The sequence below is a fragment of the Eulemur rufifrons genome, chromosome 20 (genome assembly GCF_041146395.1).
Source record: "Eulemur rufifrons isolate Redbay chromosome 20, OSU_ERuf_1, whole genome shotgun sequence".
Taxonomy (NCBI): domain Eukaryota; kingdom Metazoa; phylum Chordata; class Mammalia; order Primates; family Lemuridae; genus Eulemur; species Eulemur rufifrons.
Window position 1 is genome coordinate 7,824,271 of NC_091002.1, and position 22,457 is coordinate 7,846,727.

The following is a 22,457-nucleotide window of genomic DNA, read 5'->3' on the forward strand; positions in this document are numbered from 1 at the left end:
GGTTCTGGAGATTAGAACAGGGATATCTTTGGGGGTGTGGGGGGGGGCAGAATAGGGCTGGTGACAGCAAACTGCTAGGACACATTCAGCTGCAAGTTGCAGAACATTCCTCCCCAGAGGAATAAAACAATAAGGCCACTTAGTATCTGTCAGCAGGAGGAAGCCTGGCCAAAGGGTGGCTCCGGTGGGTTCGTGGAAGCTCAGGAACGATGGCATTAGGGACACAGCCTCTTTCCTCCTGTGATTTTCACCCTCATCCTTGGTGCCTCCTGGTCACGTGGCGGCTGCTGCAGCTCCAGGACTTGCATCCTCACGTGTGCACAACCAACAGGGGAAGGCAGTGGGCCTCACTGCAAGTTTCTCACTTGTCCTCTGGGAGGCCTCCCTCCCACACCACCCTGCGAGGCACGGCTGTGGGCTCAGAGCTCTGCAGATGCCATTTCGGGGAGTCTGCACACGGCTAATGAGACCCGGAAAAGACAGGCAGCTTCGCTAGGGTCACATGGGCCAAACCTGGTTGGCCTGACTCCAGAGCCTAGGCTGCAGGCCCGTGGGGCGTCTCCCCTAGGCCAGGGCCCAGGACGGTGGGATAGCAGAGGTCAGGTCTTCCAGGGCCGCCCCTGTCCTCCAGGGCTGGTACACAAAAGGTGACCCGCACTGTCTGTGGATTGAATGAATGACTGAATGAATGAAGGGCTCTGGGTTGAGGCCTGACCTTGGAGGGCCTTGAATGCCAGGCTCGGGGACCTCTGGGCAGCAGCTGAGGCCAGCAGGGAATGCCTGGGGAAAGGGCCGGCTCAAGGCTGGGGCAGGCTGCAGCCAGGGCAGAGGGGCCCAGGCAGGGACCAGCTGGAGGCCGGTGGGGGGGGTGGGGGCGTCTGCCCTTGAACCCAGCAGGCCCCGGGCTGAGGTACACAGCCGGTGCTCAATAAGACATGCTGACCCATTGCTTTAGTCTATTACACTCACTGCAAATCAAAGCCAGTCCCCGAAGCAGTCCTCTCTCCGGAGCGACCTGGCGGCTCCGCGAACGCGGCTGGGCCAGACCCACCCTGCGGATCGATAGGCTCTGGCTCTGCCTGTGGCAGTGCGGGGACAGCGCGGCCAGCAGGCCCCTGCCATGTCCTGACAAGACAAACCAGTTTCTGGAATTCTTCAGGGAGAGGCAGGGAGGAAGCAAGCTTCATTTTTTCCCTGCCTCATCTTTAAAAATGAAATTTCAAATAAACATTGAGGAAAAAATTCTCAGCTTGGCTTGAGGGAGAAAGCACGACCACTTGGTCTTGAGACAAGAAAACCGGCTGGCTTCCCTCAGGTCTCTCCCCACCTCCAGGCTCTTCCCCTCCCCTGCGGGCACCGACCAGGGCAGAGGGGGCAGGCCAGGCGCGACGCCCCCACAGGGCTCACAGCCGAGTGGGCCAGAGGGAAGGCACTCAGAGCAGGCAGGGCCTCGAAACCATCAGGCCAAGGCCCCATTTCACAGACAGGGAACACTGAGGCCCACAGGGGCTCACCTGCTGCCAGATAGTAAGGGTCTGAGCAGAGGCTTAAAGCCACATTGGATGACCCCAGACTCCACAGAACTGAGGCAGAAAGGGCACCCTGTGCTCTCCTGGGCCCACCTGCACTTAGCACCCTGCAGGTGTCCAGCATGGCTGAGGAGGTGCGGACTATCTCAGGGCTGCCTGCAGAGGCACACAGGCTTCCACTGAGCCCCTGCTGGGAGCTGGGAGCTGGGAGCCAGGCCTTAAACCAGGCAGTGGGGACAGTGACAGGGCCTCTTCTCAAGAGCCTACAGCCGAGACACATAGTCACTGACAATGGCCATGCCCCGCAGGGCATGCCGGCCAGCAAAGGAAGCCCAGGCCCAGCTGGGAGATCACGGAGGCTTCCTGGAGGAGGAGCCTCATGCGACAAGTCTTGAAGTAAGAGTCCCAGGAAGACGGGGCAAAGGCTGGGCAGACCATGAGGACTGCCTGCGCCAAGGCCCAGGGCCCACACAAGGTCGTGACAAATGGTCTCACGGCCTGGAGGGAAGGGCTGAAGAGCTGTCTGCAAGGGCCCGGTGGATGTAGACAGGCTGGGAGGTGAGACAGAATCCAGCCTCATCCCTAGAATGGCCTGCAGTGGCGGCCCAGAAATGCATCCCTGCTGCAGCCTAGGAGGGTGAGCAAGGCCACGGGTACCTGTGCACATGTGCTGCATGTATCTGTGTGCATCCACACATGTGAAGCCATGTGTGCATGTGCACCATTGGGTGTGTGCCTGGAGACAGGTATGTGCAGCGATGTGCATGCACCTGTGTATGTGCATGGATGCATGTACATGTACAAGCATGGGTATGCATGCACACATTTATGCACAGCACATGAACATAATTGTGTGCACCAGTGTGTTGTGTGTGCATGTGTATGGATATATGGGCACCCACTATATGTGCAGGGATGTGTTAGTGTGCATGCATGTGTCTATGCATGTGCAGAGTACAAGGACAGGTGCAACATGTGGGCATGTATGCATGTGTGTGAACATGTATATGTGCATACATGTGTATACACTATCTACATGCATCCGTAAGTGTGTGGATGCACTGTGTAACAGACATGGTATGTGTGCACAATGTGTGCATACATAGCGTGTGTGGATGTGTGCATACACAGTATGTATGTGTGCATGTGATTGTGAAAACATATGTCTGTGCATGCACACAGACATGTGGATAGGTGTGTGTGTATGGATGTTTGTGCTTGCATGCACATAGATGTGTATGTGTGCACACAGGTATTGTGGACACATATGCATGTGGACACTGTGCATGTGTGTGTACGCATGCACACCTACCTGTGTGTGCAGGAAGGTGGCTGAAGGAGACAGACAAGCTCCCCTCAACCCGAGCTGAGGCTGCACGTGAAGCTGAGTGCCCCAGCCCAGGTGTGCATCCAGCAGGCGTGCACCCAAACCCCTTCTCACGTGTAGCCCACCAGCTCTCTCTGCCAGAGCAGCCAGGACCCAGGACCCAATGCCCCGTGGCTGCATGGCCCTGGATGGACCATCCCGTGCCCCCTGGGCCTCGCTCATCACAGAGGAGGTGAAGTGTAAGTGCACCTCTGCAGTGCCAGGACACTGCTCCCCACATGGTTTTTCTTCTGAAATGTACCCATGCTGTCCCCAACGTGCCTCCACAAGTGTGTGTACACACCTAGCCCCCATGGCCCCATCACTGCAGCCTGATTCCCTGTAGCACCCTCCTGCGTCACTCCTCCTGGTCATGCCCAGCCCGGGCCTGGACACCGGCCACTCATGGGGACAGGCAGTCTTTCTGGGTGCACACTGTTCTGCTTGTTACTGGACAATCTGGAGCGGTCTGTCAAGCCCAATTTCACGTCTAGGGTAACAGACAGCTCCAGTTCCCTTGTAAATAGCTCAATCCGTGGGATCCCCAGGGGCCTGTGTAGGATACAGTCCCTAAGCACATTCCAGACATCGCTGCTGCTAAGGACCAGGGCACCCAGCTCTCCTCGCTCCCTGGCTTCAGGTCTGGAGTAGACCCTCCTTTCCCTCCCAGGCCACGCCAGGTGTTACCGGAGGCACTGTGTCAACATGCTGGCTGCCGTCCCCAAGGACCTGGGCCACTCACAGGCCAGGCCCTCCAGATGCCCTCAGCCTGGCTGGCCTGAGGAGCTGTTCCTGGTCAGTGGTGTGGCTTGTCCGGCTCCAGACTCCAGGCACTCTGTCCCTTTTTTCCTCCAAATTCAAGTGCCTAGGCTGCCGTCGCTTGTGAACATGTCGACAGAGCCAGGATCCTGGATGGATGGTCCCCACACCCGTGCATCCCCCAAAGCACTTCTCGAAAGATGAGAGCCCCTTCGTGGTATGGGGGAGGCCCATGTAGCTGGCAGCTGCTGGGGAAGGGACAGAGCTCCCAAACCTGCATCTGACCATCGGACCAACACCACTGCCCTGGCTCCACACACCTCCAGAACAAGGCCCATGCTACCCTGGGGAGCACGGCCTACCGGGCCTCTCCTCTCCTCGTGACTCCTCCTCATTTTCCGAGCACAGCTTGGTCACCTCCTCCGGGAAGCTTTCTTTGACAACTCCAATTCCACGCTGAGGAAAGAACCCCAGAGCACGGAGTGCCATCAGTGCACCCATCTCAGTGGGTGGCACTGCCTGCCCCAGACCGTGAGTGCCTCGAGGCCAGGCCCCTCCCTCTCTGCACACAGCAGAAGGCCCAATATAGACAAGGGTCTTCCCTGCAAAGTGCACCTGCAGGTGCCAGTGACCCATGGCACCTTTTAGGCCTCCAGGACCAGGAGGGCCTTCAGCAGGGATGGCAAATGTCCAACTTCTCTGGGTCACACACCTCTCTCATGACAGCCATGGCCACTGTGCCCCCAAAGTGCACCCCTGCTGGGCAGGCCCATCATCTAGAATGTTTGGCTTCTGCCTGGCCCTGGTTCAGTCCTCTCTGTGCTCCCATAGCCTCTGCTGGTGACAAACACAGTGAATAAGGAGGATTCGCGCAGCAGCGTCTCTGCTGGGACGGCAGTGCTCCTCTCGTAAGGCTGCCCAGCCTAGGAGAACGCTCTAGGCTGCGGTGATGCAGGCACCCCTCAGGAGTTCAAAAAGAAGCTGCCCCAAACCATGGACATTTCTCGGCGTCACTGGTGGGGGCACAGAGTTGCTCCAACCCCTTATAAGGTGACCTCCTGGGCATCCAGGAGCCACCTCCCCGACAACTTCCCTCTCTCTGCTGTCGGCCCCAATGGGGTGTGTTTCTGAATGGCAGGGAGAAAGGGGTCACCTCTTTAGTCCCAGCAGAGAAGTGTCAGACCTGGGAACTCCAACTTTTCCCCTTGGGCCACCTCCTCCCTAGGCGTCTGTCTCAGGCTGCCTGGAGGCGGCCACCAGCACCCAACATGGGCTGTGAATGACAGTGCGCATCTGCTGAATGGATGCACAGGGACGCGGGGCAGGGGAAGCAGGGTGACCTCAATAGCTGCTCTCGCGAGCCCACCCACGCAAAACAGCCTCTCATCCATGCAGTTCAGTCTGGGTGTTTGTCGGAGGTGGTAATTGTGAACACCCCTCCACCCTTTAAAAGCAGGGCCTCAGCGCATAAGAATTAAACTTCAATAATTGCCAACATGGGCGCAGAGCTTGGGAGCCTGCCCAGGGCTTCCACAGGCACCGCCGTTATGATTCATGCTCCAGCAGCGCTGGGAAGGGGGCAGAGGAGGGAACTGAGGCCGGTGTGGGTGGGGAGAAGGCTCTGCCGGAGAGCACCGACAGGGATTTGAGCCAGATCCCAAGTTCGGCAGGACCAGCGAGCACCCGGGCAGTGTCGCGCCCTCCCCAGGCCGCGAGAGGCTAGCTCTTCAATCACGCCGTGGACCCCCTGAGCCGGCCAGGGCCGCGCGCGCCTGTGCGCGCCACCGCGCGCGTATCCTGTGCCAGGGGAGGTGAAGGAAGCTCCAGTCTTAGAAAGAGCAGGCTCTGAAACTCACCGCTCAGGCCGGCCGGCGCCCAGCCCCGTCCCGCAGGCTGCAGAGGGCCCTGGAGGGGGCGCCCTCGCCGAGCGCGCACCCCGCGCCGCCGCCACGGCCTCCTCCCCGGAGCCGCGCGGGCAGGTTTGCCAAGGCGTCCGCGGGCTCCGGCTCCCGGCCGGCTCCCCTAGGGCGGGCGGCGCGGGCCTGCCCTGCGCCCCGCCCCGCCCCGCGCGCCCTCCCCGCTGCGCAACTCGACCTAAGTTGGCAGCCCAGCCCGGCGGCGGCACTAGCGCCCAGCGCAGGGCGGAGGGGGCGGCGGCGGCGCGGCACCGGCGAGCGAAGCAGGCGCGGCTGGCGAGGCGGCGCCCGCACGGCGGAGCGCGGACCGCGGGGGGCGCCCGCGCCGGAGCATTGGGAGGAGGACTCGCGGCGGCGCCGGCGCCCGGCCCGGGAAAGTAAAGTTGGAGCCGCAGGGTGCGCGCGGGCGCGGGGGCCCAGAGGAGCGGCGGCCCGAGCCCCGGCGCGCAGAGCCCTAGCCGGCCGGATGGGAGGCGGAGCGCCCGGGCCGCCGCCGCCGCCGCCCGCAGCCTGCGCCCGGGCCGGGCGCTGGGGCCGCGGGGCCGCTCTGGCACACCGGCTCGGGCGCCGCGTCGCCGTGGGCTCGCGGCCGGGACGCTCCCCGTGAGCGGGGCCGAGGGCGGGGCCGCGCGAGGACCCCGGGACCTGCCCCCTCCCCCCCGCCGCCGCGTCGCCGCTCGCTCCGGGCGCCTCCTGCTCTGCACTTACGCGCTCAGCAGCTGCGGGGAGCCCGGCAGCCAAGCTCTCCGGCGCGCCGCCCGCCGAGCCACCACGGCCGAGGGCCGGCTGTGGGGCACCGCGGTCCCTGGCGGGCGCGCCCAAAGAGCAGGCGGCGATGCGGGCGCCGACCTGGGCTGCGGGGCGCCCAAGCTGCCGCGGCTGCGCCCCGGCTCCAGGAGGGACCGCGTAGCTCGCGGGAGGACCATGGCGTCCCCGGCGCTGGCGGCGGCGCTGGCGGCGGCGGCGGCGGTGGCGGGCCCCAATGTGAGCGGCGCCGGCGAGGGGGGCAGCGGCGCCAACGCCTCGGGTGCTACCTGGGGGCCGCCGCCCGGCCAGTACTCGGCGGGCGCCGTGGCGGGGCTGGCGGCCGTGGTGGGCTTCCTCATCGTCTTCACCGTGGTGGGCAACGTGCTGGTGGTGATCGCCGTGCTGACTAGCCGGGCGCTGCGCGCGCCACAGAACCTCTTCTTGGTGTCGCTGGCCTCGGCTGACATCTTGGTGGCCACGCTGGTCATGCCCTTCTCGCTGGCCAACGAGCTTATGGCCTACTGGTACTTCGGGCAGGTGTGGTGCGGTGTGTACCTGGCGCTCGATGTGCTCTTCTGCACCTCGTCCATCGTGCACCTGTGCGCCATCAGCCTGGACCGCTACTGGTCTGTGACGCAGGCCGTCGAGTACAACCTGAAGCGCACGCCACGCCGCGTCAAGGCCACCATCGTGGCCGTGTGGCTCATCTCGGCAGTCATCTCCTTCCCGCCGCTCGTCTCGCTCTACCGTCGGCCCGACGGCGCCGCCTATCCGCAGTGCGGCCTCAACGACGAGACCTGGTACATCCTGTCCTCCTGCATCGGCTCCTTCTTCGCGCCCTGCCTCATCATGGGCCTGGTCTACGCGCGCATCTACCGTGTGGCCAAGCTGCGCACGCGCACGCTCAGCGAGAAGCGCGCTCCCGCGGGCCCCGACGGCGCGTCCCCGACCACGGAGAACGGGCTGGGCGCGGCGGCGGGAACGGGCGAGAACGGGCACTGCGCGCCCCCGCGCGCCGACGTGGAGCCGGACGAGAGCAGTGCGGCGGCTGAGCGGCGGCGGCGCCGGGGTGCGCTGCGGCGGGGCGGGCGGCGGCGCGCGGGCGCCGAGGGGGACGCGGGCGGCACCGACGGGCCGGCGGCAGGGGCTGCCGAGTCGGGGGCGCTGGCCGCCGCCAGGTCCCCGGGGCCGGGCGGGCGTCTGTCGCGCGCCAGCTCACGCTCCGTCGAGTTCTTCCTGTCGCGCCGGCGCCGGGCGCGCAGCAGCGTGTGCCGCCGCAAGGTGGCCCAGGCGCGCGAGAAGCGCTTCACCTTCGTGCTGGCGGTGGTCATGGGCGTGTTCGTGCTCTGCTGGTTCCCCTTCTTCTTCAGCTACAGCCTGTACGGCATCTGCCGCGAGGCCTGCCAGGTGCCTGGCCCGCTCTTCAAGTTCTTCTTCTGGATCGGCTACTGCAACAGTTCGCTCAACCCGGTCATCTACACCGTCTTCAACCAGGACTTCCGGCGTTCCTTCAAGCACATCCTCTTCCGACGGAGGAGAAGGGGCTTCAGGCAGTGACCCGCAAAAGCCGCCTCGCCCGGAGATCCTGGCCGCCCCGAGCAGGGGCTGGGCGGAGCAGGTGGCAGGCAGGGCAGCTTCCCCAGAGACCCTGGATGGATTGGCCTCTGGGGACAGGAGAGGATGTGGCCTGGCCGAGAGACAGCTGGGCTTCCCGGGAGGAGGGAGGAGAAAGGGAGACCCCTTTGCCTTCCTGCCTCAGCAAGGGGCTGCTTCTAGGGCTCCAGCCTGGATCCAGCCCCGGGGCCCAGCCGAAGTGTGACTGTGAGGTCAGGGTGTTAGACTGCAGTGGTGGACGCAGCCCCCCAAGTGGGTAAGAAAGGAGCCTCCCCTGACACGCACCACCACCCGGCACCATCTGAGCAAGGGCTGACTTCCCCAGGACCTGTCAGGGTGGCTGTCTGGGGGCAGGGAGAAAGAGGGCACTGACAAGCTTTGATTACTGAAAGTATTTCAGTGTTTGCCAAAAACGACAGCCAAAACAACCAAACTATTTTCTAAATAAACCTTTGTAATCTACTGTTGGGTGCAGCAGTCAGTCCTTAAGCCTGGGGGTGGGGGTACCTTCCAGACCCTCACCCTGCCTATCGCCCACCCCCACCCCAGGGCCAGACAGAGGGCCTCCAGGTCCCAGCTCCCTTCTTGCATGAGAAGGAGGTCTTTTTTGTTAAAGGTAAATGCTTTATATACGTGCAAAATATATACTCAAAATTCTTGTGCTATAAGTGGCTAAGAGGCAAAAGGAATCTAGAACACCCAAGCTGACTCCAACTTTAGGTCCTGGGGGGCTGTCCTCCTTGCATTCCCATCCTGTCCCTCCCCCTGGCCTCCAGGGCCGGGGTCGGGGGGCTCCCAGTGGCCTTGGGCCAGAAGGCTCTGCACGCCTTCTGTGTGGAGATGGGGTGGGATGAGGCCAAGGCAAGCCCCACACTGTTATTCCAGACTGGAGGCCTTGGCTTGCCCAGCCTGGCCACAGTAGGTTGAACAGCCCCCAGTTTCTTGTTTCTGAACTAAACTGGGGAGGTCATTGAGGCCCAAATGCCATAGGCATGGGGAAAGCCTTTGGTGGCAGGGAGGGGCCTGGAGGCTGCTTGCTCGCCCAGCACCCCCGGGGGCTCCCCCCAGCCCTCACCCCCAGCCTAGTGTCCATGCTCGGCCCACACTGAGGTTTGAGGAGGGGTGGGTGGAAGGGGAGCACAACAGTGAAGTAGGCCAGGACCCCACAGACTTCCAGTCCCTGCTGCAGAGCTGGGAAGCTCCTAGGACGGGGGGTGAGGGACCAGAGCAGGACTGGGTGTAGCAAGGGAGAGGTGGACCCCCAACACACAGAGACACGCTTGAGCTCGGTGGGCTGGAGGGGGCTCCCTATTGGAACAGTCCAGACCTCTTCTCCCCACTCTGGGGCTTCCCTGGGTGTCCCCTTGCCCTCCCAGGCCCTGCCTGCCCAGCCCAGCCCAATCACTTCTGGATCTGCACCTATCTCTCCTTGGCCTGGGGTGGCCCAGGGTCTGTCCTGGGGAGGGCTCAGCCCTGGGTCCTGCCTTTCTTTCCCAAGACCTGTCCCCCGAGTCCGGCACCAGAATAGGCCTCTTCCTGGTCTGACTTGCCGGAGCTGTTCCTTAGAGCAGCCCCTCCCTGCAGCTGCCTAGGTGTGTCGCCCCAAGCTATGGATCCTCAGGGTACCCCAACCGGGAAGACCTATCCCAGCCTGGCACACGGTGGCACTCACACCTGCTGTGTGCTAGGCTCAGACACAGGTGGGGAAACTGAGATCAGGATGGGAAGTGGAGGGGGCGGTGGGGGAGTGGCGGGTGGAAATGGCCAGCTAAGGCCAACTAGGACATCCCTCAGCTCCCATCCCCGGGCCCAGGCAGGGTCCATAGTCATCGGCCCAGCTCGGCATAGAACTGTGGCGCTGGCTCAGACACAGCCCTGCTCTCTTGGGGCCTCAGGGCCCCACCTGTGAACTGGGGGGTTGCTGGAAGCTCTCTCAGGCCCTGCCAGGCCTGCCAGTCTGTGATCCAACCTTACAGGCGAATCAGGGGCCACAGGGGTTACCTTGCCTGGGCAATTGCGTGGCTGGCACCCCTGCAGGGCCAGAGGCGCTGGGGAAGCTCCGAGGGCAGCTCAGGGCCACAAAGTGATCGCCGTAGCCTTACTAAGAAAACCTCCAGACCCCAGAATTCTCACTCCAGAATCTGCCTCTTACCAGGCTTGCAGGATGGGCCCGGAACTCCAGAACTGCTGGCAAGATGAGAGAGCAGCCCCCCCTCCCGCCACCAGCACGCAGGCTCCCCAGCCCACCCCAGGCCCCCTTGCCCCCGACAGGAACAACATATTGGGGCCCATTTTGGCCTACTGTTACTAGTGCATTTCCTGTGGCAATTGCCACATTTCCTGGGGCTGAGAGAGGTGACCAAACCTGTCTGAGGTCACAGGGCTGGTAATAAGACCTGGGCTGCTCCAAATTCAGCCACGAAATAGTAAGTATTTATTGAGCATGATCCCACCACCCCCAACTGCCTCTCAGGAGGTCATCGGGAACGGCAGCGTTCCCGGGCCGAGGAGTGGGCCCAGGCAGGGCTTGAGCAAGCGTCCGGAGCCCGGCAGTTGGGAGCTTTAGGGAATGCGATGCCAGAGCCCGGGAGGGGGAGACGGGGCACAGGCAGGTGGCTGAGCAGAGGGGCCTGGAGAACCACCCGGTTCCAGCTCAGGGCCGCCCCCTTGTTCCAGCAGGGACAGGCGTTTGGTCAGCGGCAGGTTTTTATTTGCACCCCAGAGGCTGTGAGATCTGCGGAAGAAAAGCAGCCCCTGGGAGCAGTCACCTCTGTCTGCAGGCCCCACCCAGGGCTCTTGGGGGCTTAACCCCAGGGAAGCAGCAGGGCTCCAAGGAACGTCAGCAGACCTGACTCCTTTTCCTTTCCTAATCCCAGAATTCACCTTCCAGGGCTGTCGCTGGAGCTGCAACCAACAGCTGTTCGCCACTCGATCATGACTGCTGCCTGGAGAGACTTTCTTTTCAGCTGGGTAAACAGAGACAGAAGCCCAGCTTCTCACCCTGCCTGCCGGGGACGGCTCGTCAGCGGGAAGTGAAGGTGCTGACGTCCACCCGAGGGTGCGTGGGCTCCGTCGGCCCCACACGCTGGGCCTGGGACCGTCTGCCGGGGGACGTCTCTAGGGTACAGAGCAGGCCCTAGCACTCTGTAAACCTGGCCCCTGCAGGCCCGGCCGTCCCCGAGGTGGCCGTCCTCCTCACGGAGTAGACCTTGGCTTCTTTCGTCTCTCCACGCCAACTTCATGAAGCCAGAGACGTTTGTTGTCAACCCCTGTCTATGGTTGAGGAAACTGAGGCCCAGGGTGGCTGCGTGGCCCAGGACCCCTAGGTGCGAGCCCAGAAAGGTCCAGTTGCAGAGCCGGGCTCTGAGCCCACCCCTCCATGTACCCTGGGAGTTAGTCCCCCAAGGGCCAGTGTCTTGGGTTACGTGGGACATCCCTGGGCCTCGCCACAGGCGGTGTTTTGCACAGCCGGCGTCCTGCTCAGGGCTTCCCCCCGGGCTCCTGGAGACTTCCGGCAAAATAAAGTGAAGCAACGCCAGGAGCTGCGGGAGGCTTGGCCCGCGTGAGGGCACGCTGGCTTGCACACTGTCCTTCTCGGGGCTCGTTCGTACCTGGCCCAGGCGTGTTGCCGACGCCGTTCCTACCACATATACGTAGACATACGTATGTTTAAATGAGCTCCTATATTTTAATTCAGTTGCTGAGTTTCTACAGAAAAGTGGGGAAAGGTTTAATCCAAATATTCCGTTGCAGCTCAGTATGGAATTCGGGAGGAAATATTCCTCAGAGCAGCAGAAATGTTCACTCCTTATGGAAGCAGCTCCAATCTGTGGGTCCTGCCCCCGGCTCCGGGGGTGGGGGCTGCGGGTGGGGAACACGTTGCCGTGGCACTTGCTGGCGAGGAAGCCACCCCTCCCGCTGTGCTGGCAGCCGGCTGTATTTTTATATCGCATCCATCAGCAGGGCTCAAATATTCCAGTGCAGCGTCGGATCAAAACATGCAGTGCCTGCAGGCCCGTCTTGAGTCTGGCTGGACTGCCGCGGCCCTTGCCCAGCCCAGTCCCCACCTCCCGTCAGCCCACGTGGCCCCACGTGCAGGGGGTGGGGGCAGAGGAGCGCCAGGGGCACCTGTTCCCTCATCAGCCTGGAGCCTCCCTGGCCAGGGATGGGCCCTCTCTACCTGCCGGGGCACCGGAGGGTATTACGTGGTGTGGGGCAGAAGCCAGAGGAATAGAGGAGGTGACAGGGACCTGTCTCTGAGGCCAGGTGAAGGTCTCCATACTGAGGTCCCCGTATCCCTACTCTGGGTCTGCTGTGAGTGGTCTGGGGACCTCAGGCCCCTCCTGCACGCACCCCCATCCTGAGGGTCAGTGTCCTGTTTCACCAGCAGGACTGTTGAGAGCATCGGGTGCTGCAGGGGTGGAGGAGGAGGGGAGGTTTGGGGCCACAGACGTGTCTAGTCTGCGTGGGAGGGACCCCACCAGGCTCCCCGGCCCACTCCCTGTGTGACCGCGAGTGTAAATGGGCTGCACATTCTTTCCTGCTGGGACCGGCCGGGTGTGAAAGGGCCAGTGGCCCCCACTGCAACAGGGCACAGTGCCATCTCTCTGAAATCTGCCTGGGAAGCAGAGGCAACTGCAAACTCTGGGCCAAAAGAAAGCCTTGGGGACCAGAAATGTATTTCTTTCCTGCCAAGAGGATTTTCACTGCTCCCAATAAAAGCCTTGGGTACAAAGGATCACTATGGTCACGATAAGGAATCGCCATGCAAGGCAGAGTGGGAGCACTGGCTCAGAAAGCCGGGTTAAAGGTGCCCTGATCTCATGTCTGAGCACAAAATGTGCCAGAGCTGCCTGGCAGCCATGGAGAAAAAGGAAACAAGACACAGACTCGCTCTCTCACTCCTGAAGCAAGGTTAACAGAAAAATCTGTAGAGCAAGGGGTGGGCAGCTGGACCCACCTGACAGACCACCAACCCCACAGGCCTCCACAACAAGGGGGAACTCCACCTCCAGAGGAGGGTGTTGGGGACCACAGAGCACTCCCGAGGGGCATTCATGTCACAGACCCTATTGGGGTGGTCCAGGTCCAGCCCTGCTGCCAACTGTACCAGATTGGCCCATTTATCATTCATTAAGCAACACTTCCCTCAGTGCCCCCAGTCAGGCCCTGGTTCTGAGCTGGGGAGGCTGCGGACAGTCGTGGGGAACACTCCAGCCACTGTGTGTGGCTGTGGCCCCTGCTGTGCTGCCCCCAGCCTGCCCGTCCTGGTGTAGAATGAGCCTTTGGGGTCACAAAGCCCTCCCAGCATAAGGCCCCTTGGCCCAGGAGAAGCCCACCCACCCTCCTAGGGGCTCCCAGGTGTGTCCTGATCAGCCCTCGCCTCCTGCCCACCCCATGTCATGCTCTGGCTTGGCCACGCCCCATGTCTTTGCCAGTTCATGCTCTGCCCAGCGCCGGAAATGCCCCCTCCCACCTGTGTTCACCTGACCAGGTCTCACCTCCAGAAAGCCCTTTGGAGCCTCCAACCCTGCCCTCCCCCGTCTTGGGTCCCCAAGTCTGGGGAAGGCCCTGTCCCATCCACCAGTGGCACAGGGACAATGTGTCATCTTGGCCAGGCGGCAGCCGGGCAGAGCAGACCTCCCCCGGGGTGCAGAGCCACCCACCATCTCCCACAAGGAGCCCCCAAAAGATCATCCGGGGCCTCCAAACCCAAGAGCCACCCTTGCTGCACCCACTGTGCCGGGACCCTGGACCCCAGGCTGGGCAGAGGAGCTGAAGGGCACGCCCCCATGGCCTCCCAGGCTGTTGGTGATAAACTCCAGGCAGCAAGAGGCCGGAGCACTGGCAGCCACCCGGGGCTGCAGCTGCGGCTGCGGCTGGGGCCTGGCGCTGCGGGGGATTTTCCACTGCACGTGCGGCCCGGCTGCCGAGCCGTAGGCTCAGATCCTGGTGGGCGGGCTTTTCCCCCGTTCAGTCAGCTCTCGCTGTGCAGCATCTACGAGAACAGAAGCAGCTCCATGCGCCTTCAGGAGAGAAGTTGGGCTCCCGGAGGAGAGCTGGGGAGAGAGAAACTGGAAGGGTCGCCTAGTTCGACGGCCCCTCCCCACTTCACAGACAGGCCCTGGAGAGGGGCCATAAAAGAGAATGACAAAGTTAGGTGACAAAGCATAGATGTGACTGTGGTCACTGCAGCTTTGTTGGCTGTGGGCCCGGCTTTGGTGATTGCCGGGTAGGGATCCACGCGCCCGTTTTACAGACGAGAAGACCGAACTCTGGAGAGGAAGCGGCACGCAGAGATGGCGTCTCGGAGCTGGGGCTGGGCTGTGCCTGCCACTCACCCAGCACGGCGAACCCTCGGCAAGCTGTCAACGTCACCGATCGGCCTCACTTAGAGACGAGAAGACAGGCTCAGAGCAGGGGAATGACTTCCCCAAAGTCCCCACCCCCTGTACACAGAATCCAGGTTCCTGGCTCGAGCTTTCTCTATCCCTTTGTCGTTGCAAACGATGCTCACATTAAAGTGAAACCACTGCACAGACAGGGCTCAGGAATGACCCTTCCTTGAGTTGCTCGGTTACTTTTGACGTAGTCTGTGCTCTAAACCCCAGCGGAAAACAACAGCCCGCGGCGTCCTTTCCCGATGTGAGCAAGGCCTGGCCTTGTTTTCATTACGTCGTCTTAGAAACGATTCGGAACAATGAGGCAGCCTTTGAGATCACCCCACCCAGGATATAAAATGCCAAATGTTTATGGTGAAGAATAATTCGGTTACTCATTTCCTAGAGTGTGCTGCCATTGTAAATCGAATTTTGAGCAAAATCAGTCCTCTTTTAATTGGTTCAAATGAAGCTGTTATAGAAAATTGATTGTTGTTGTTCCTGCAGGGATTCGAGCAAGAGGCAAAACAATAGCGTGATCCTCTCGCTGTTGAAACCGCTCGGTAATCCGCAGGGCCCAGCGTCCCGTCCCTGGCAACACCCTCGCAGCGCGGTGGGTGCCGACCGCGGGTGGTAACTTGCAAACGCTGAATAATCGCGCGTGCGACGCGTGCCTGGAGCAGCGGGAGAGCGGCCGTTGACATGTTGGCTGGGCGTGTTCAGGGGCATCTGTGTCGGAGCCCAGCTACAAAGGAGCCTCTTTGGGGAACCGATGGGATAGAGAGTGGCCTTGGGTGACACCTTTGTCACCTGGCACTGGGGTGGATTTCTCCACCGCAGCCTTGAAACCTAAGTGACGTGATCCCCTGAGCCTGTTCCCCTCTCTGGAAAATGGCCTGAGTGGAGCTGCCCATCCCTCCTCCCTCCCACGTGCCGTGAGGAGCCAGCGAGACCCTGGAGGTCCCAGGCATAGCCACAAGACAGCCTGGTTAGAAAGCTGTGGTCTGGTGGGGTCTGTCCTTGGGCAGGTGTGGCCCAGCTGTGAGCCTGTGACCGCCTGCTGGCCCAAGCCAAGTTCTCCCAGGTGGGCAGCCACTCGACCTTGGGGACATTGGCCACCTGGGGAGACGAAGGGCTTCTGGGGCCCTGGGGTGCAGGGTGGAGGGGGGTGGGTTTCCCAGGCCCTCATCCCCATGGGCAGGACCAGCCCTGGTTGGAGGCCAGGGGCTCCCGGGGCGAACTGCACAGTCCAGGGCTCAGGCCCTGTCCTGGGACAGGAGGATGTTCAGGCCGAGCTGGCGGCTTCCTCCAGGCAGCCTGCTTCCAACTGGCTCATCTCACCCCCAGGCCCCACGCAGAGGCCTGCACACTGTAAGCACTTAATAAACGTTGCAAGAATTTATGTGAACATATCAAAGGCCCAATTCTGCCCTGCGGGTGCCTCCAGTCAGGCTGGGGATGCAGGACAGCGTTTTTAGGCAACCACACAGAGCAGGCATAACGGGAAGGGGGTCACTGCACCTCGGCCTTCTGTTCCACCTAATGGATCCAATGGAGCCAAATACCCAGGCCTGGGGCCCCCTGGGAGGTGGCGCTCACACAGGGCGTGCTCCTTGCCCCCTCCTCCGCTCTGCCCAGGTGTGGGGGCCTCCAACACACAAGTTCCCCTGTTTTACTTGAAGCATCAGAGATCATCTGGACCCATTCTACTGACGGGCGAAGTGAGACTTGGAGAAGATGTCTAGGGCCACCGTCCACTCAGAGCACAAAGGCGGGGCCACTGGGGCCATCCTCCTCCCAGGTCCCCCACTGGTCCCTCTGAATAATCAGAGATGCTGCAGAGGAGAGCACAGTGGTCTACCCCAGGCCCCCTGCATTTAGGGAGCGGAGGCCGCGGCAGGGGGTGAGGAGTATGCTCTCAAGAGGACCGCACAGGCTTCAGGCTAGAGGACATGGGAAGCTCCCTCACCCCAGCGGCCTAGACCGTCCCCACCCTGGGCTGCCCATCCCCCCATCCCTGCAGAGGCAAAGGTCCCTGCCCCCGAGGCAGCCCCAGCCAGGTGCACATGCCTTGACTTTGGGAGTTTCCATTTTAGTTGGCAGGAATCTGCCTCTGTGAACTTACAACCCTAGGTCTTGGGTAAACTTCCAAGGAAATTTTTAGGGCTAGCAAAGAGTGAGTCCAAATGTGCACGCATGCCACCCCAATTTACTCTCTGTAAACGTGTGTTTGTGCCCAAGCTGTCCCCAGTAAAGCCACCAGGAAACACACAGCAAGCCGGGATGCCAGGAGAAGGCATGACCCTGGGGAGGAGCTGGCTTAGCTGTCAACAGGGCTCAAACCTCGGCAGCCCACTCACCTGAGTGGACAGTGACCAGGTGGCCTGAGAAAGCCCTCAGAGGAGGAGTCACCTGGGTGTTACAGACGGACGTGGTCACCTGGCGTCAGAGATGAGGTCACTGAGCCTCAGTGCTGGAGCTCCCATGTCCTCAGGGCCCGGATCTCCCGGCCTCCGTGGCGGGGCCATCATGGGCTCCTTGGAGGCCGTGGGGACCATGGATGCCATCGGTCAGTCTGACTCTAAGCCCTCATACCCAGGTTCAAGGACAACACGGGGGCGACACAAGGAGAGGAAACAAGGCTGAACTGGCCTCCAGCGCTGACCATCAGGTGCCTTTACTGCTTCGTGGAGACTCAGTCTCCGTAACACGGGAGCGGTGGCGCTGGCCCCACCAGCCGAGGACGTGAGCCTCCTCCTCTGCCACGGCACCAGCTCCCTGGAGATTCCACCTCCATGGAACTTAAGGGCCTTTCCTCAGTTTCCCAGAAAACGTTCCTTAAGCACCTATCCTAGTCTTGCAGCCAGGGCAGGGGACACGGTGGGCACACAGTCCCTGCCCTCAGGGAGCTGACAGTCTAGGGAGGGGAGTTGACATCCCTCAGATTGCCACAGATAGACAAGAGCCGTGGGGCTCAGAGGACAGGCACAGTCACCTGAGAGCACACGTCAGCTGCTGGCCAGCCCCTGCAAGGCCACGGGCCCTTCCCTCCACTGGCCCCGATGGTCCCCTCATCACCTTCCAGTCAGCAGAGCTTGGCCAGGAGGTGGCCACACTGTGGGGAACTGTGGTCGTCTGGCCAGTGTCACCCAGCCCCAGGGGCAGGACTAGGGCTTCCTTAGCTCCATGAAGGTCCCTTCCCCGGGCTGACCTGGCCTCAGAGGGCTCCTGAGCAAGACAAAGGCCGAGGCAACCAGGAATCCTGCCCTGGGTTAACCATTCCAGAGCAGGGATAGGCCTCAGACACAGCCCGCAGACGGTAACTAATGCTGGGGAACGTGCGTCCGTGGGGTGGCTGCAGAGGTCGTTGGCATTCACCGCCCACCAAAGGGCGTCCCATGTACCTGCACCCCGACCCCCCTCGGGGAGGCCCCTGCCCCGGCCCCACTCCGGGGATCTCGGGCTTGTTCTGCCCACGCTCTCCTCCCCAGCAGCCCCAACACGGAGCCGGACTTCAGAGTCAGAGCGAGTGGCCCACGACTCCGCGGTGCCTCGAGAAGGAAAACGGGTTTGCCAAGCACGAGAGTGGCTCAGGCGCCCTCCCTGGGAACACATGCCACCTGGAGAGTGGGCAGGTCAGTGGGTCGTTCACATGCTAACTGGGCTCCCTACAGAGTCTGGCTGTGGGGCTGGGCTAAAGACACAGCACCCGCCCTGCGCCCACGACATGGCCATGCTCGGGCACCAAAGGCCCGCTGGTTGCAGAGCTGGGAGGCGGGGCCAGCTACGTGCAAAGTGAAAATTCAGGGCCCCGGCCGGGGCAGGGAGGCCAATCTCCCCTCCCCAGGGACCTGTCTCCCCAACCCATGGAGGATGGATGAGCTACCCCCCAAGGATGTGACCTCCATGCCCAGACGCACTCGGTTTCTGAACGAGGAGTGGGCCCACTGGGCCACCCACTGAGTGCCAAGGAGGGCCGGGGTGACTTCCTTCCCACCCCGTCCTGATGTCACGGGACACCCACCTGGTCTCAAGCCCGCCTATACGCATGCCCAGGGCCCCTCCCCGGGCGGAGGGAGGCAGTGGCTGCAGGGGAGGGTCGGGGGCTGGGGCAGGGAGTGGGGGGCCGTCCTGGGGAGGCAGCAGGAGGGGACACCACATGTGAGCTGAGGCTCCACTGTCCCTGCAGACTCACTCACAAAATGCAAAGCTTGTTCAGAATTTCACGGTGGTGCCGGCAGAGCACTGCATCCCAAGGAGGGGCCCTTCCGAGTTCCGGGCCCTGTGGGACCCCCAGCCATAGGGCTGATCAGGAACCTGCCCGGCCCAAGCGTTAGCTGGGCTTTTCTCTAAGGTGGAAAACCCAGAGCTGAAGCCGATTCCAACAGCAGCCCACCCGGTCCTCGAGGTGTCAGTGGGTCCTTTCCACTGCCGCTGTTTGGCTAGGCTCCCAGAGAGGGCGTGTCATCCACTCATTCATTCTGTCAGGTGTCCACTTCACTCCTCCCAGTAGCACGTGTTCAGTGTCAGCTTCGGGGACTGCATCGGGGAAACAGAGCTCCAGGGAGTTCCTACAACAGTGTAAAGCCCTCCTCTGATTATTAATGTCATTATGGCCAAAAAAATGCACTTTTATAGTCAATCCTTTAAAAAATATATCTGGAGAGCCCACCATACACCTGGCACCAGTTTAGCAAAACAGGGACACAGCTCTGCCCTCATGGCGTTTGCAGTCCTGTGGGGGACAGGCCGTGGCCACAAAACCACACAAGCAAATGTGACACGGCAAACTGTGGTGCACTGTGACCGGGTGGCCTGCCTGGGCGGAGGGCTGCGGCTGGCGAGGGCTGGTTGCAGGTGAGCCGCACCCCTGGTCTCTCTATCTTGGCGGCAGAGGCAGCGGCTGGGAGCCTGTGCTCTGGGGCAGCCCCCGTGCTTACCTGCTGGGGCTGCCCTGACGGAGCACTGCAGACCGGGGGCCGTGTCCTCGCCCGGTTTGGGAGGCCAGGATTCTGAGATCAAGGTGTGGGCAGGGCAGGTTTCTCCGAGGCCGCTGTCCTTGGCATGTCGGTGGTGTCCTTTCTCTGTGTCCTCACGTGGTCGGCCTTCTGTGTGTCTGTCCTAATCTCCTCTTCTCTCGGGGACACCGGTCAGATAGGATTAGGGCCCACCCTATGACCTCGTTTTAATTTGATTGCCTCTCTAAAGGCCCGTCTCCAAATACAGCCACATTCTGGGGTGCTGGGGTTGGGGCTTCAGCACAGGAATTTTGCGAGGACACAACTCAGCCCCTAGCACCTCCCGAGTCCCTTTCCCTCCCCGTGCATGGCTATGTGACATGGGCAAGTTCTCTCTTTTTGCTGCCTTGATTTCCCTGTTGTAGCCCCCAAAACTGTAATAGCCTGCTGCGTGCGGGGAGGCTTTGGGAGGCCCTCGGAGAGCACCAGCGATCCCGGCCCGGCACACAGCCAGCCCCGGGGGAGGTCGGGTTTCCCGGCAGCTGCACTCCGTGCTCACGCTGGCTCCGCAGGTGGGAAACCGGGGAGCCTTCAGGCGGCAGCGCAGGGCCCCAGCTGGTGAGAGGTGGGGCCGGGCAGCCCAGGCACACACCACTGCTCACAGCCCGGGCTGGCCAGGAAGCGGGCAGCGTCTGAAACTGCTTGTGGCCCCAGGCGTGGGGAGGTCCTTGGGATCCCTCCACCTGGGGTGCAGAGACATGCAGGTCCCCGACGAGCCCAGCCTTGGGTGGGTGCCGAGCCGCGGGAGCAGGGCAGACCCCGAGGACTGTGTGTGTGGTGCTGGGTCCTTCTGTGTTGGGCTGGGCTTTGCAGCCTGCCACCTGTGTGACCTGTGGGCAGTTTTTCTTCCTGTTTTTGTTTTTAATGTTTGTAACAGCTTTATGCATAATCTCAAAACACTGGAAACAACCCAAAGCTCATCAACTGGTAAACACTGCAGTGCGTCCAAGCAGTGGGGCACTAAGGGCGGCGAGCGGGGTGGCGTCCACACGTGCACAGAGGGCCAACCTCAGCGGCGTGGTGCCAGGAGAGGAGCCAGACCCCAGTCCCTGGGCACTCTCACTCCACTGACCCTGCCTTGCATCCAACAGACTTTGTATTTCAGAGGGTTTTAGGTGCACAACCGAGGGGAAACTGGTTCTCTGTGCCCCTGGCGTTGGGTAACTTCTCCATCCAGAAGTGGGGGTGTCAGCGAGGACTTAGCAGGGAGCGGGGTCCTGGCGGTGGTGGGAGGGGGAGTGCCCTGCACACTGTGAAGTGCAGCGCCCAGGGCAGGGTTCATTCTCACAGGCTCAGGGAAGGGCCAGGGCTTGCAGATGGCGGGAGAGACGGGCTCCCAAGCCCAGCTCAGGAGGTTCTGCAAAGGCACCCTGCCCGGCCACCTTGCTTAGAGCTGAGGCAGAGGGACCCTCCCAGCCTGACCTGGCCTCCCTCTCAGCTTGTCATTTGCAGTGACGATGGAAAACTACCAGCCTGTCTGTGTGGCTCCAGCAAAGCCGGGCTGCTATCTCCCATCAGCCAGGAGAGCCGGCAGCAGGGTCGGGCGTTTCCGCTCCCGGACAAGGAGGGACGGTGTTGCTGCTTGTGACCCAGCTGGACCCCTGCCACGTCCCCACCCAGCACGTGCTGTGCCACGCCAGGAGCCTGGAAGAGGATGGAATGGCTTGTCCTTGCGGACAAAGTCTCAAATCCCAGCTCTGTCTCTCCCCTCCGTGTGACCTCAGCATGTTCCTTCTCCTCTCTGAATGGATCCTGCCAACAGCTGGTTTCTTTAGCGCCTACTAAGCGTTGGGCATAGTAGGCACTGCACACCCATCAGCAAGACCCACCCTCCCCTCCTCGCCTTTTCACCGCCTAGGACAGAGAAGCAGTGAGGCGCAGAGCCGAGGGCTGTCCCTGCCTGCCGCAGCGCTGGCGGTGGCTGGAGCCGGGACTCAAACCAGATCCCCAGAGCCCCGCCACACGGAGGGTCAGTGCCTGGGAGGCAGGGGAAGCCCGTCCCTCTCTCCCCAGGATCTGCAGGGCTGCGGACCCGCAGGGAGGCAAGCGGCTGTCTCAGAGCCCCCACCCGCCTATGGCTCTGAGTTGGGGTCTCAGCTCTGAGTTGGGGTTTCTGTGGCTTCGGTGGACCTGGTCCCAGGCCAGCCCCCGAGGAGAGGAGGGGTGGGGCGGCACAGGCCCAGCCTCCAAGCGGGCAGCACGACAGGACCCGGCCTGGGCGCAACAGTGCACGTGTGGCCGAGCCTCCGGCTGGACGCCACAGGGAGGGGGCTCGCTGCAGGCCTCTGAAGTGTGTTCCGGCTGAGGAGGGAGGGCTCGGCGGGGGGAGATCTCAAGAGCAAGACAAGACAAAACAGTGCCCTTCCGGCTGCGTGATGGAGTGCACGCCTGTGTCCAGGTGTGATGATGTCATGTGTCTGTCTCCTGTCTGTTCACACCTGCTTTGCTGCTTCTCAAAAGAGTCCCCCAAAGAGGTGGGACGATCACCAGCAGCCACAGTGAGACACTCTGGCTCAGCAGTTCCAGGAAGGTGGGTCCCTGATCGGACCCCACACACAGCCCAGGGGCCAAAGCTGGAGTGGAGCCCCGTGGCCACGTCGCCACGTCTGCACAGAGAGGTCAGGCGCTGCAGCCGGGGCAGCCCTGGGAGCCTGCTGTGCCCACGTCCTCCGAAGGCCCCGGCTCTGGGCCTGCGCTGCTCCTGCCTCCAGGTGTCCGTGCCTGCAGGGCACCTCCTTCCTGCGACTCTGGCTTCGCACCCCTCCAGGGCAGGGGTCTGCACCCGGGGCAGAATCAAGCTCCTTCTTGGCTGGTGGCCTCTCTGCCTGCAAACCTGCTCTGCCTGGAGAAAGCTCTTCCTCAGGCCATGGCGTCTGGCTCCCTGGTGGCAGCAGTGTCCTCTGCCCAGGACCCCCTGAGGCCCTGCCCTGACCTGCCTGCCCTTGAGTGGCCCTTCCCCGGGCCGGGTGCCCGACTGGCTCCTGCGCTGGCGTTTGTCACCCCCCACACGGGCCAAGGCTTTGCTGGGCTCCGGGCTGGGCCGAGCCTGCTGGAGGCTCCTGGCCAAAGGCCTGCCACCTGTCCGCATTCCAGGAGCCTCAGACCAGCCCCCACCCGGCCCCGCCTGG

General features: G+C 62.2%; 1 protein-coding gene across 1 annotated transcript; it reads left to right on the top strand.

Annotated features, from left to right (window-relative positions):
* Positions 1–6,272: 6,272 nt before the first annotated feature.
* Positions 6,273–8,393, top strand: ADRA2C (adrenoceptor alpha 2C). The gene has a single exon (XM_069496235.1). The coding sequence runs from the start codon at positions 6,495–6,497 to the stop codon at positions 7,872–7,874; it is 1,380 nt and encodes a 459-aa protein (XP_069352336.1). The 5' UTR covers positions 6,273–6,494; the 3' UTR covers positions 7,875–8,393.
* Positions 8,394–22,457: the final 14,064 nt, after the last annotated feature.

Coding starts and splice junctions, on each gene's coding strand:
- ADRA2C (XM_069496235.1), top strand. CDS start 6,495: ATGGCGTCCCCGGCGCTGGCGGCGGCGCTGGCGGCGGCGGCGGCGGTG.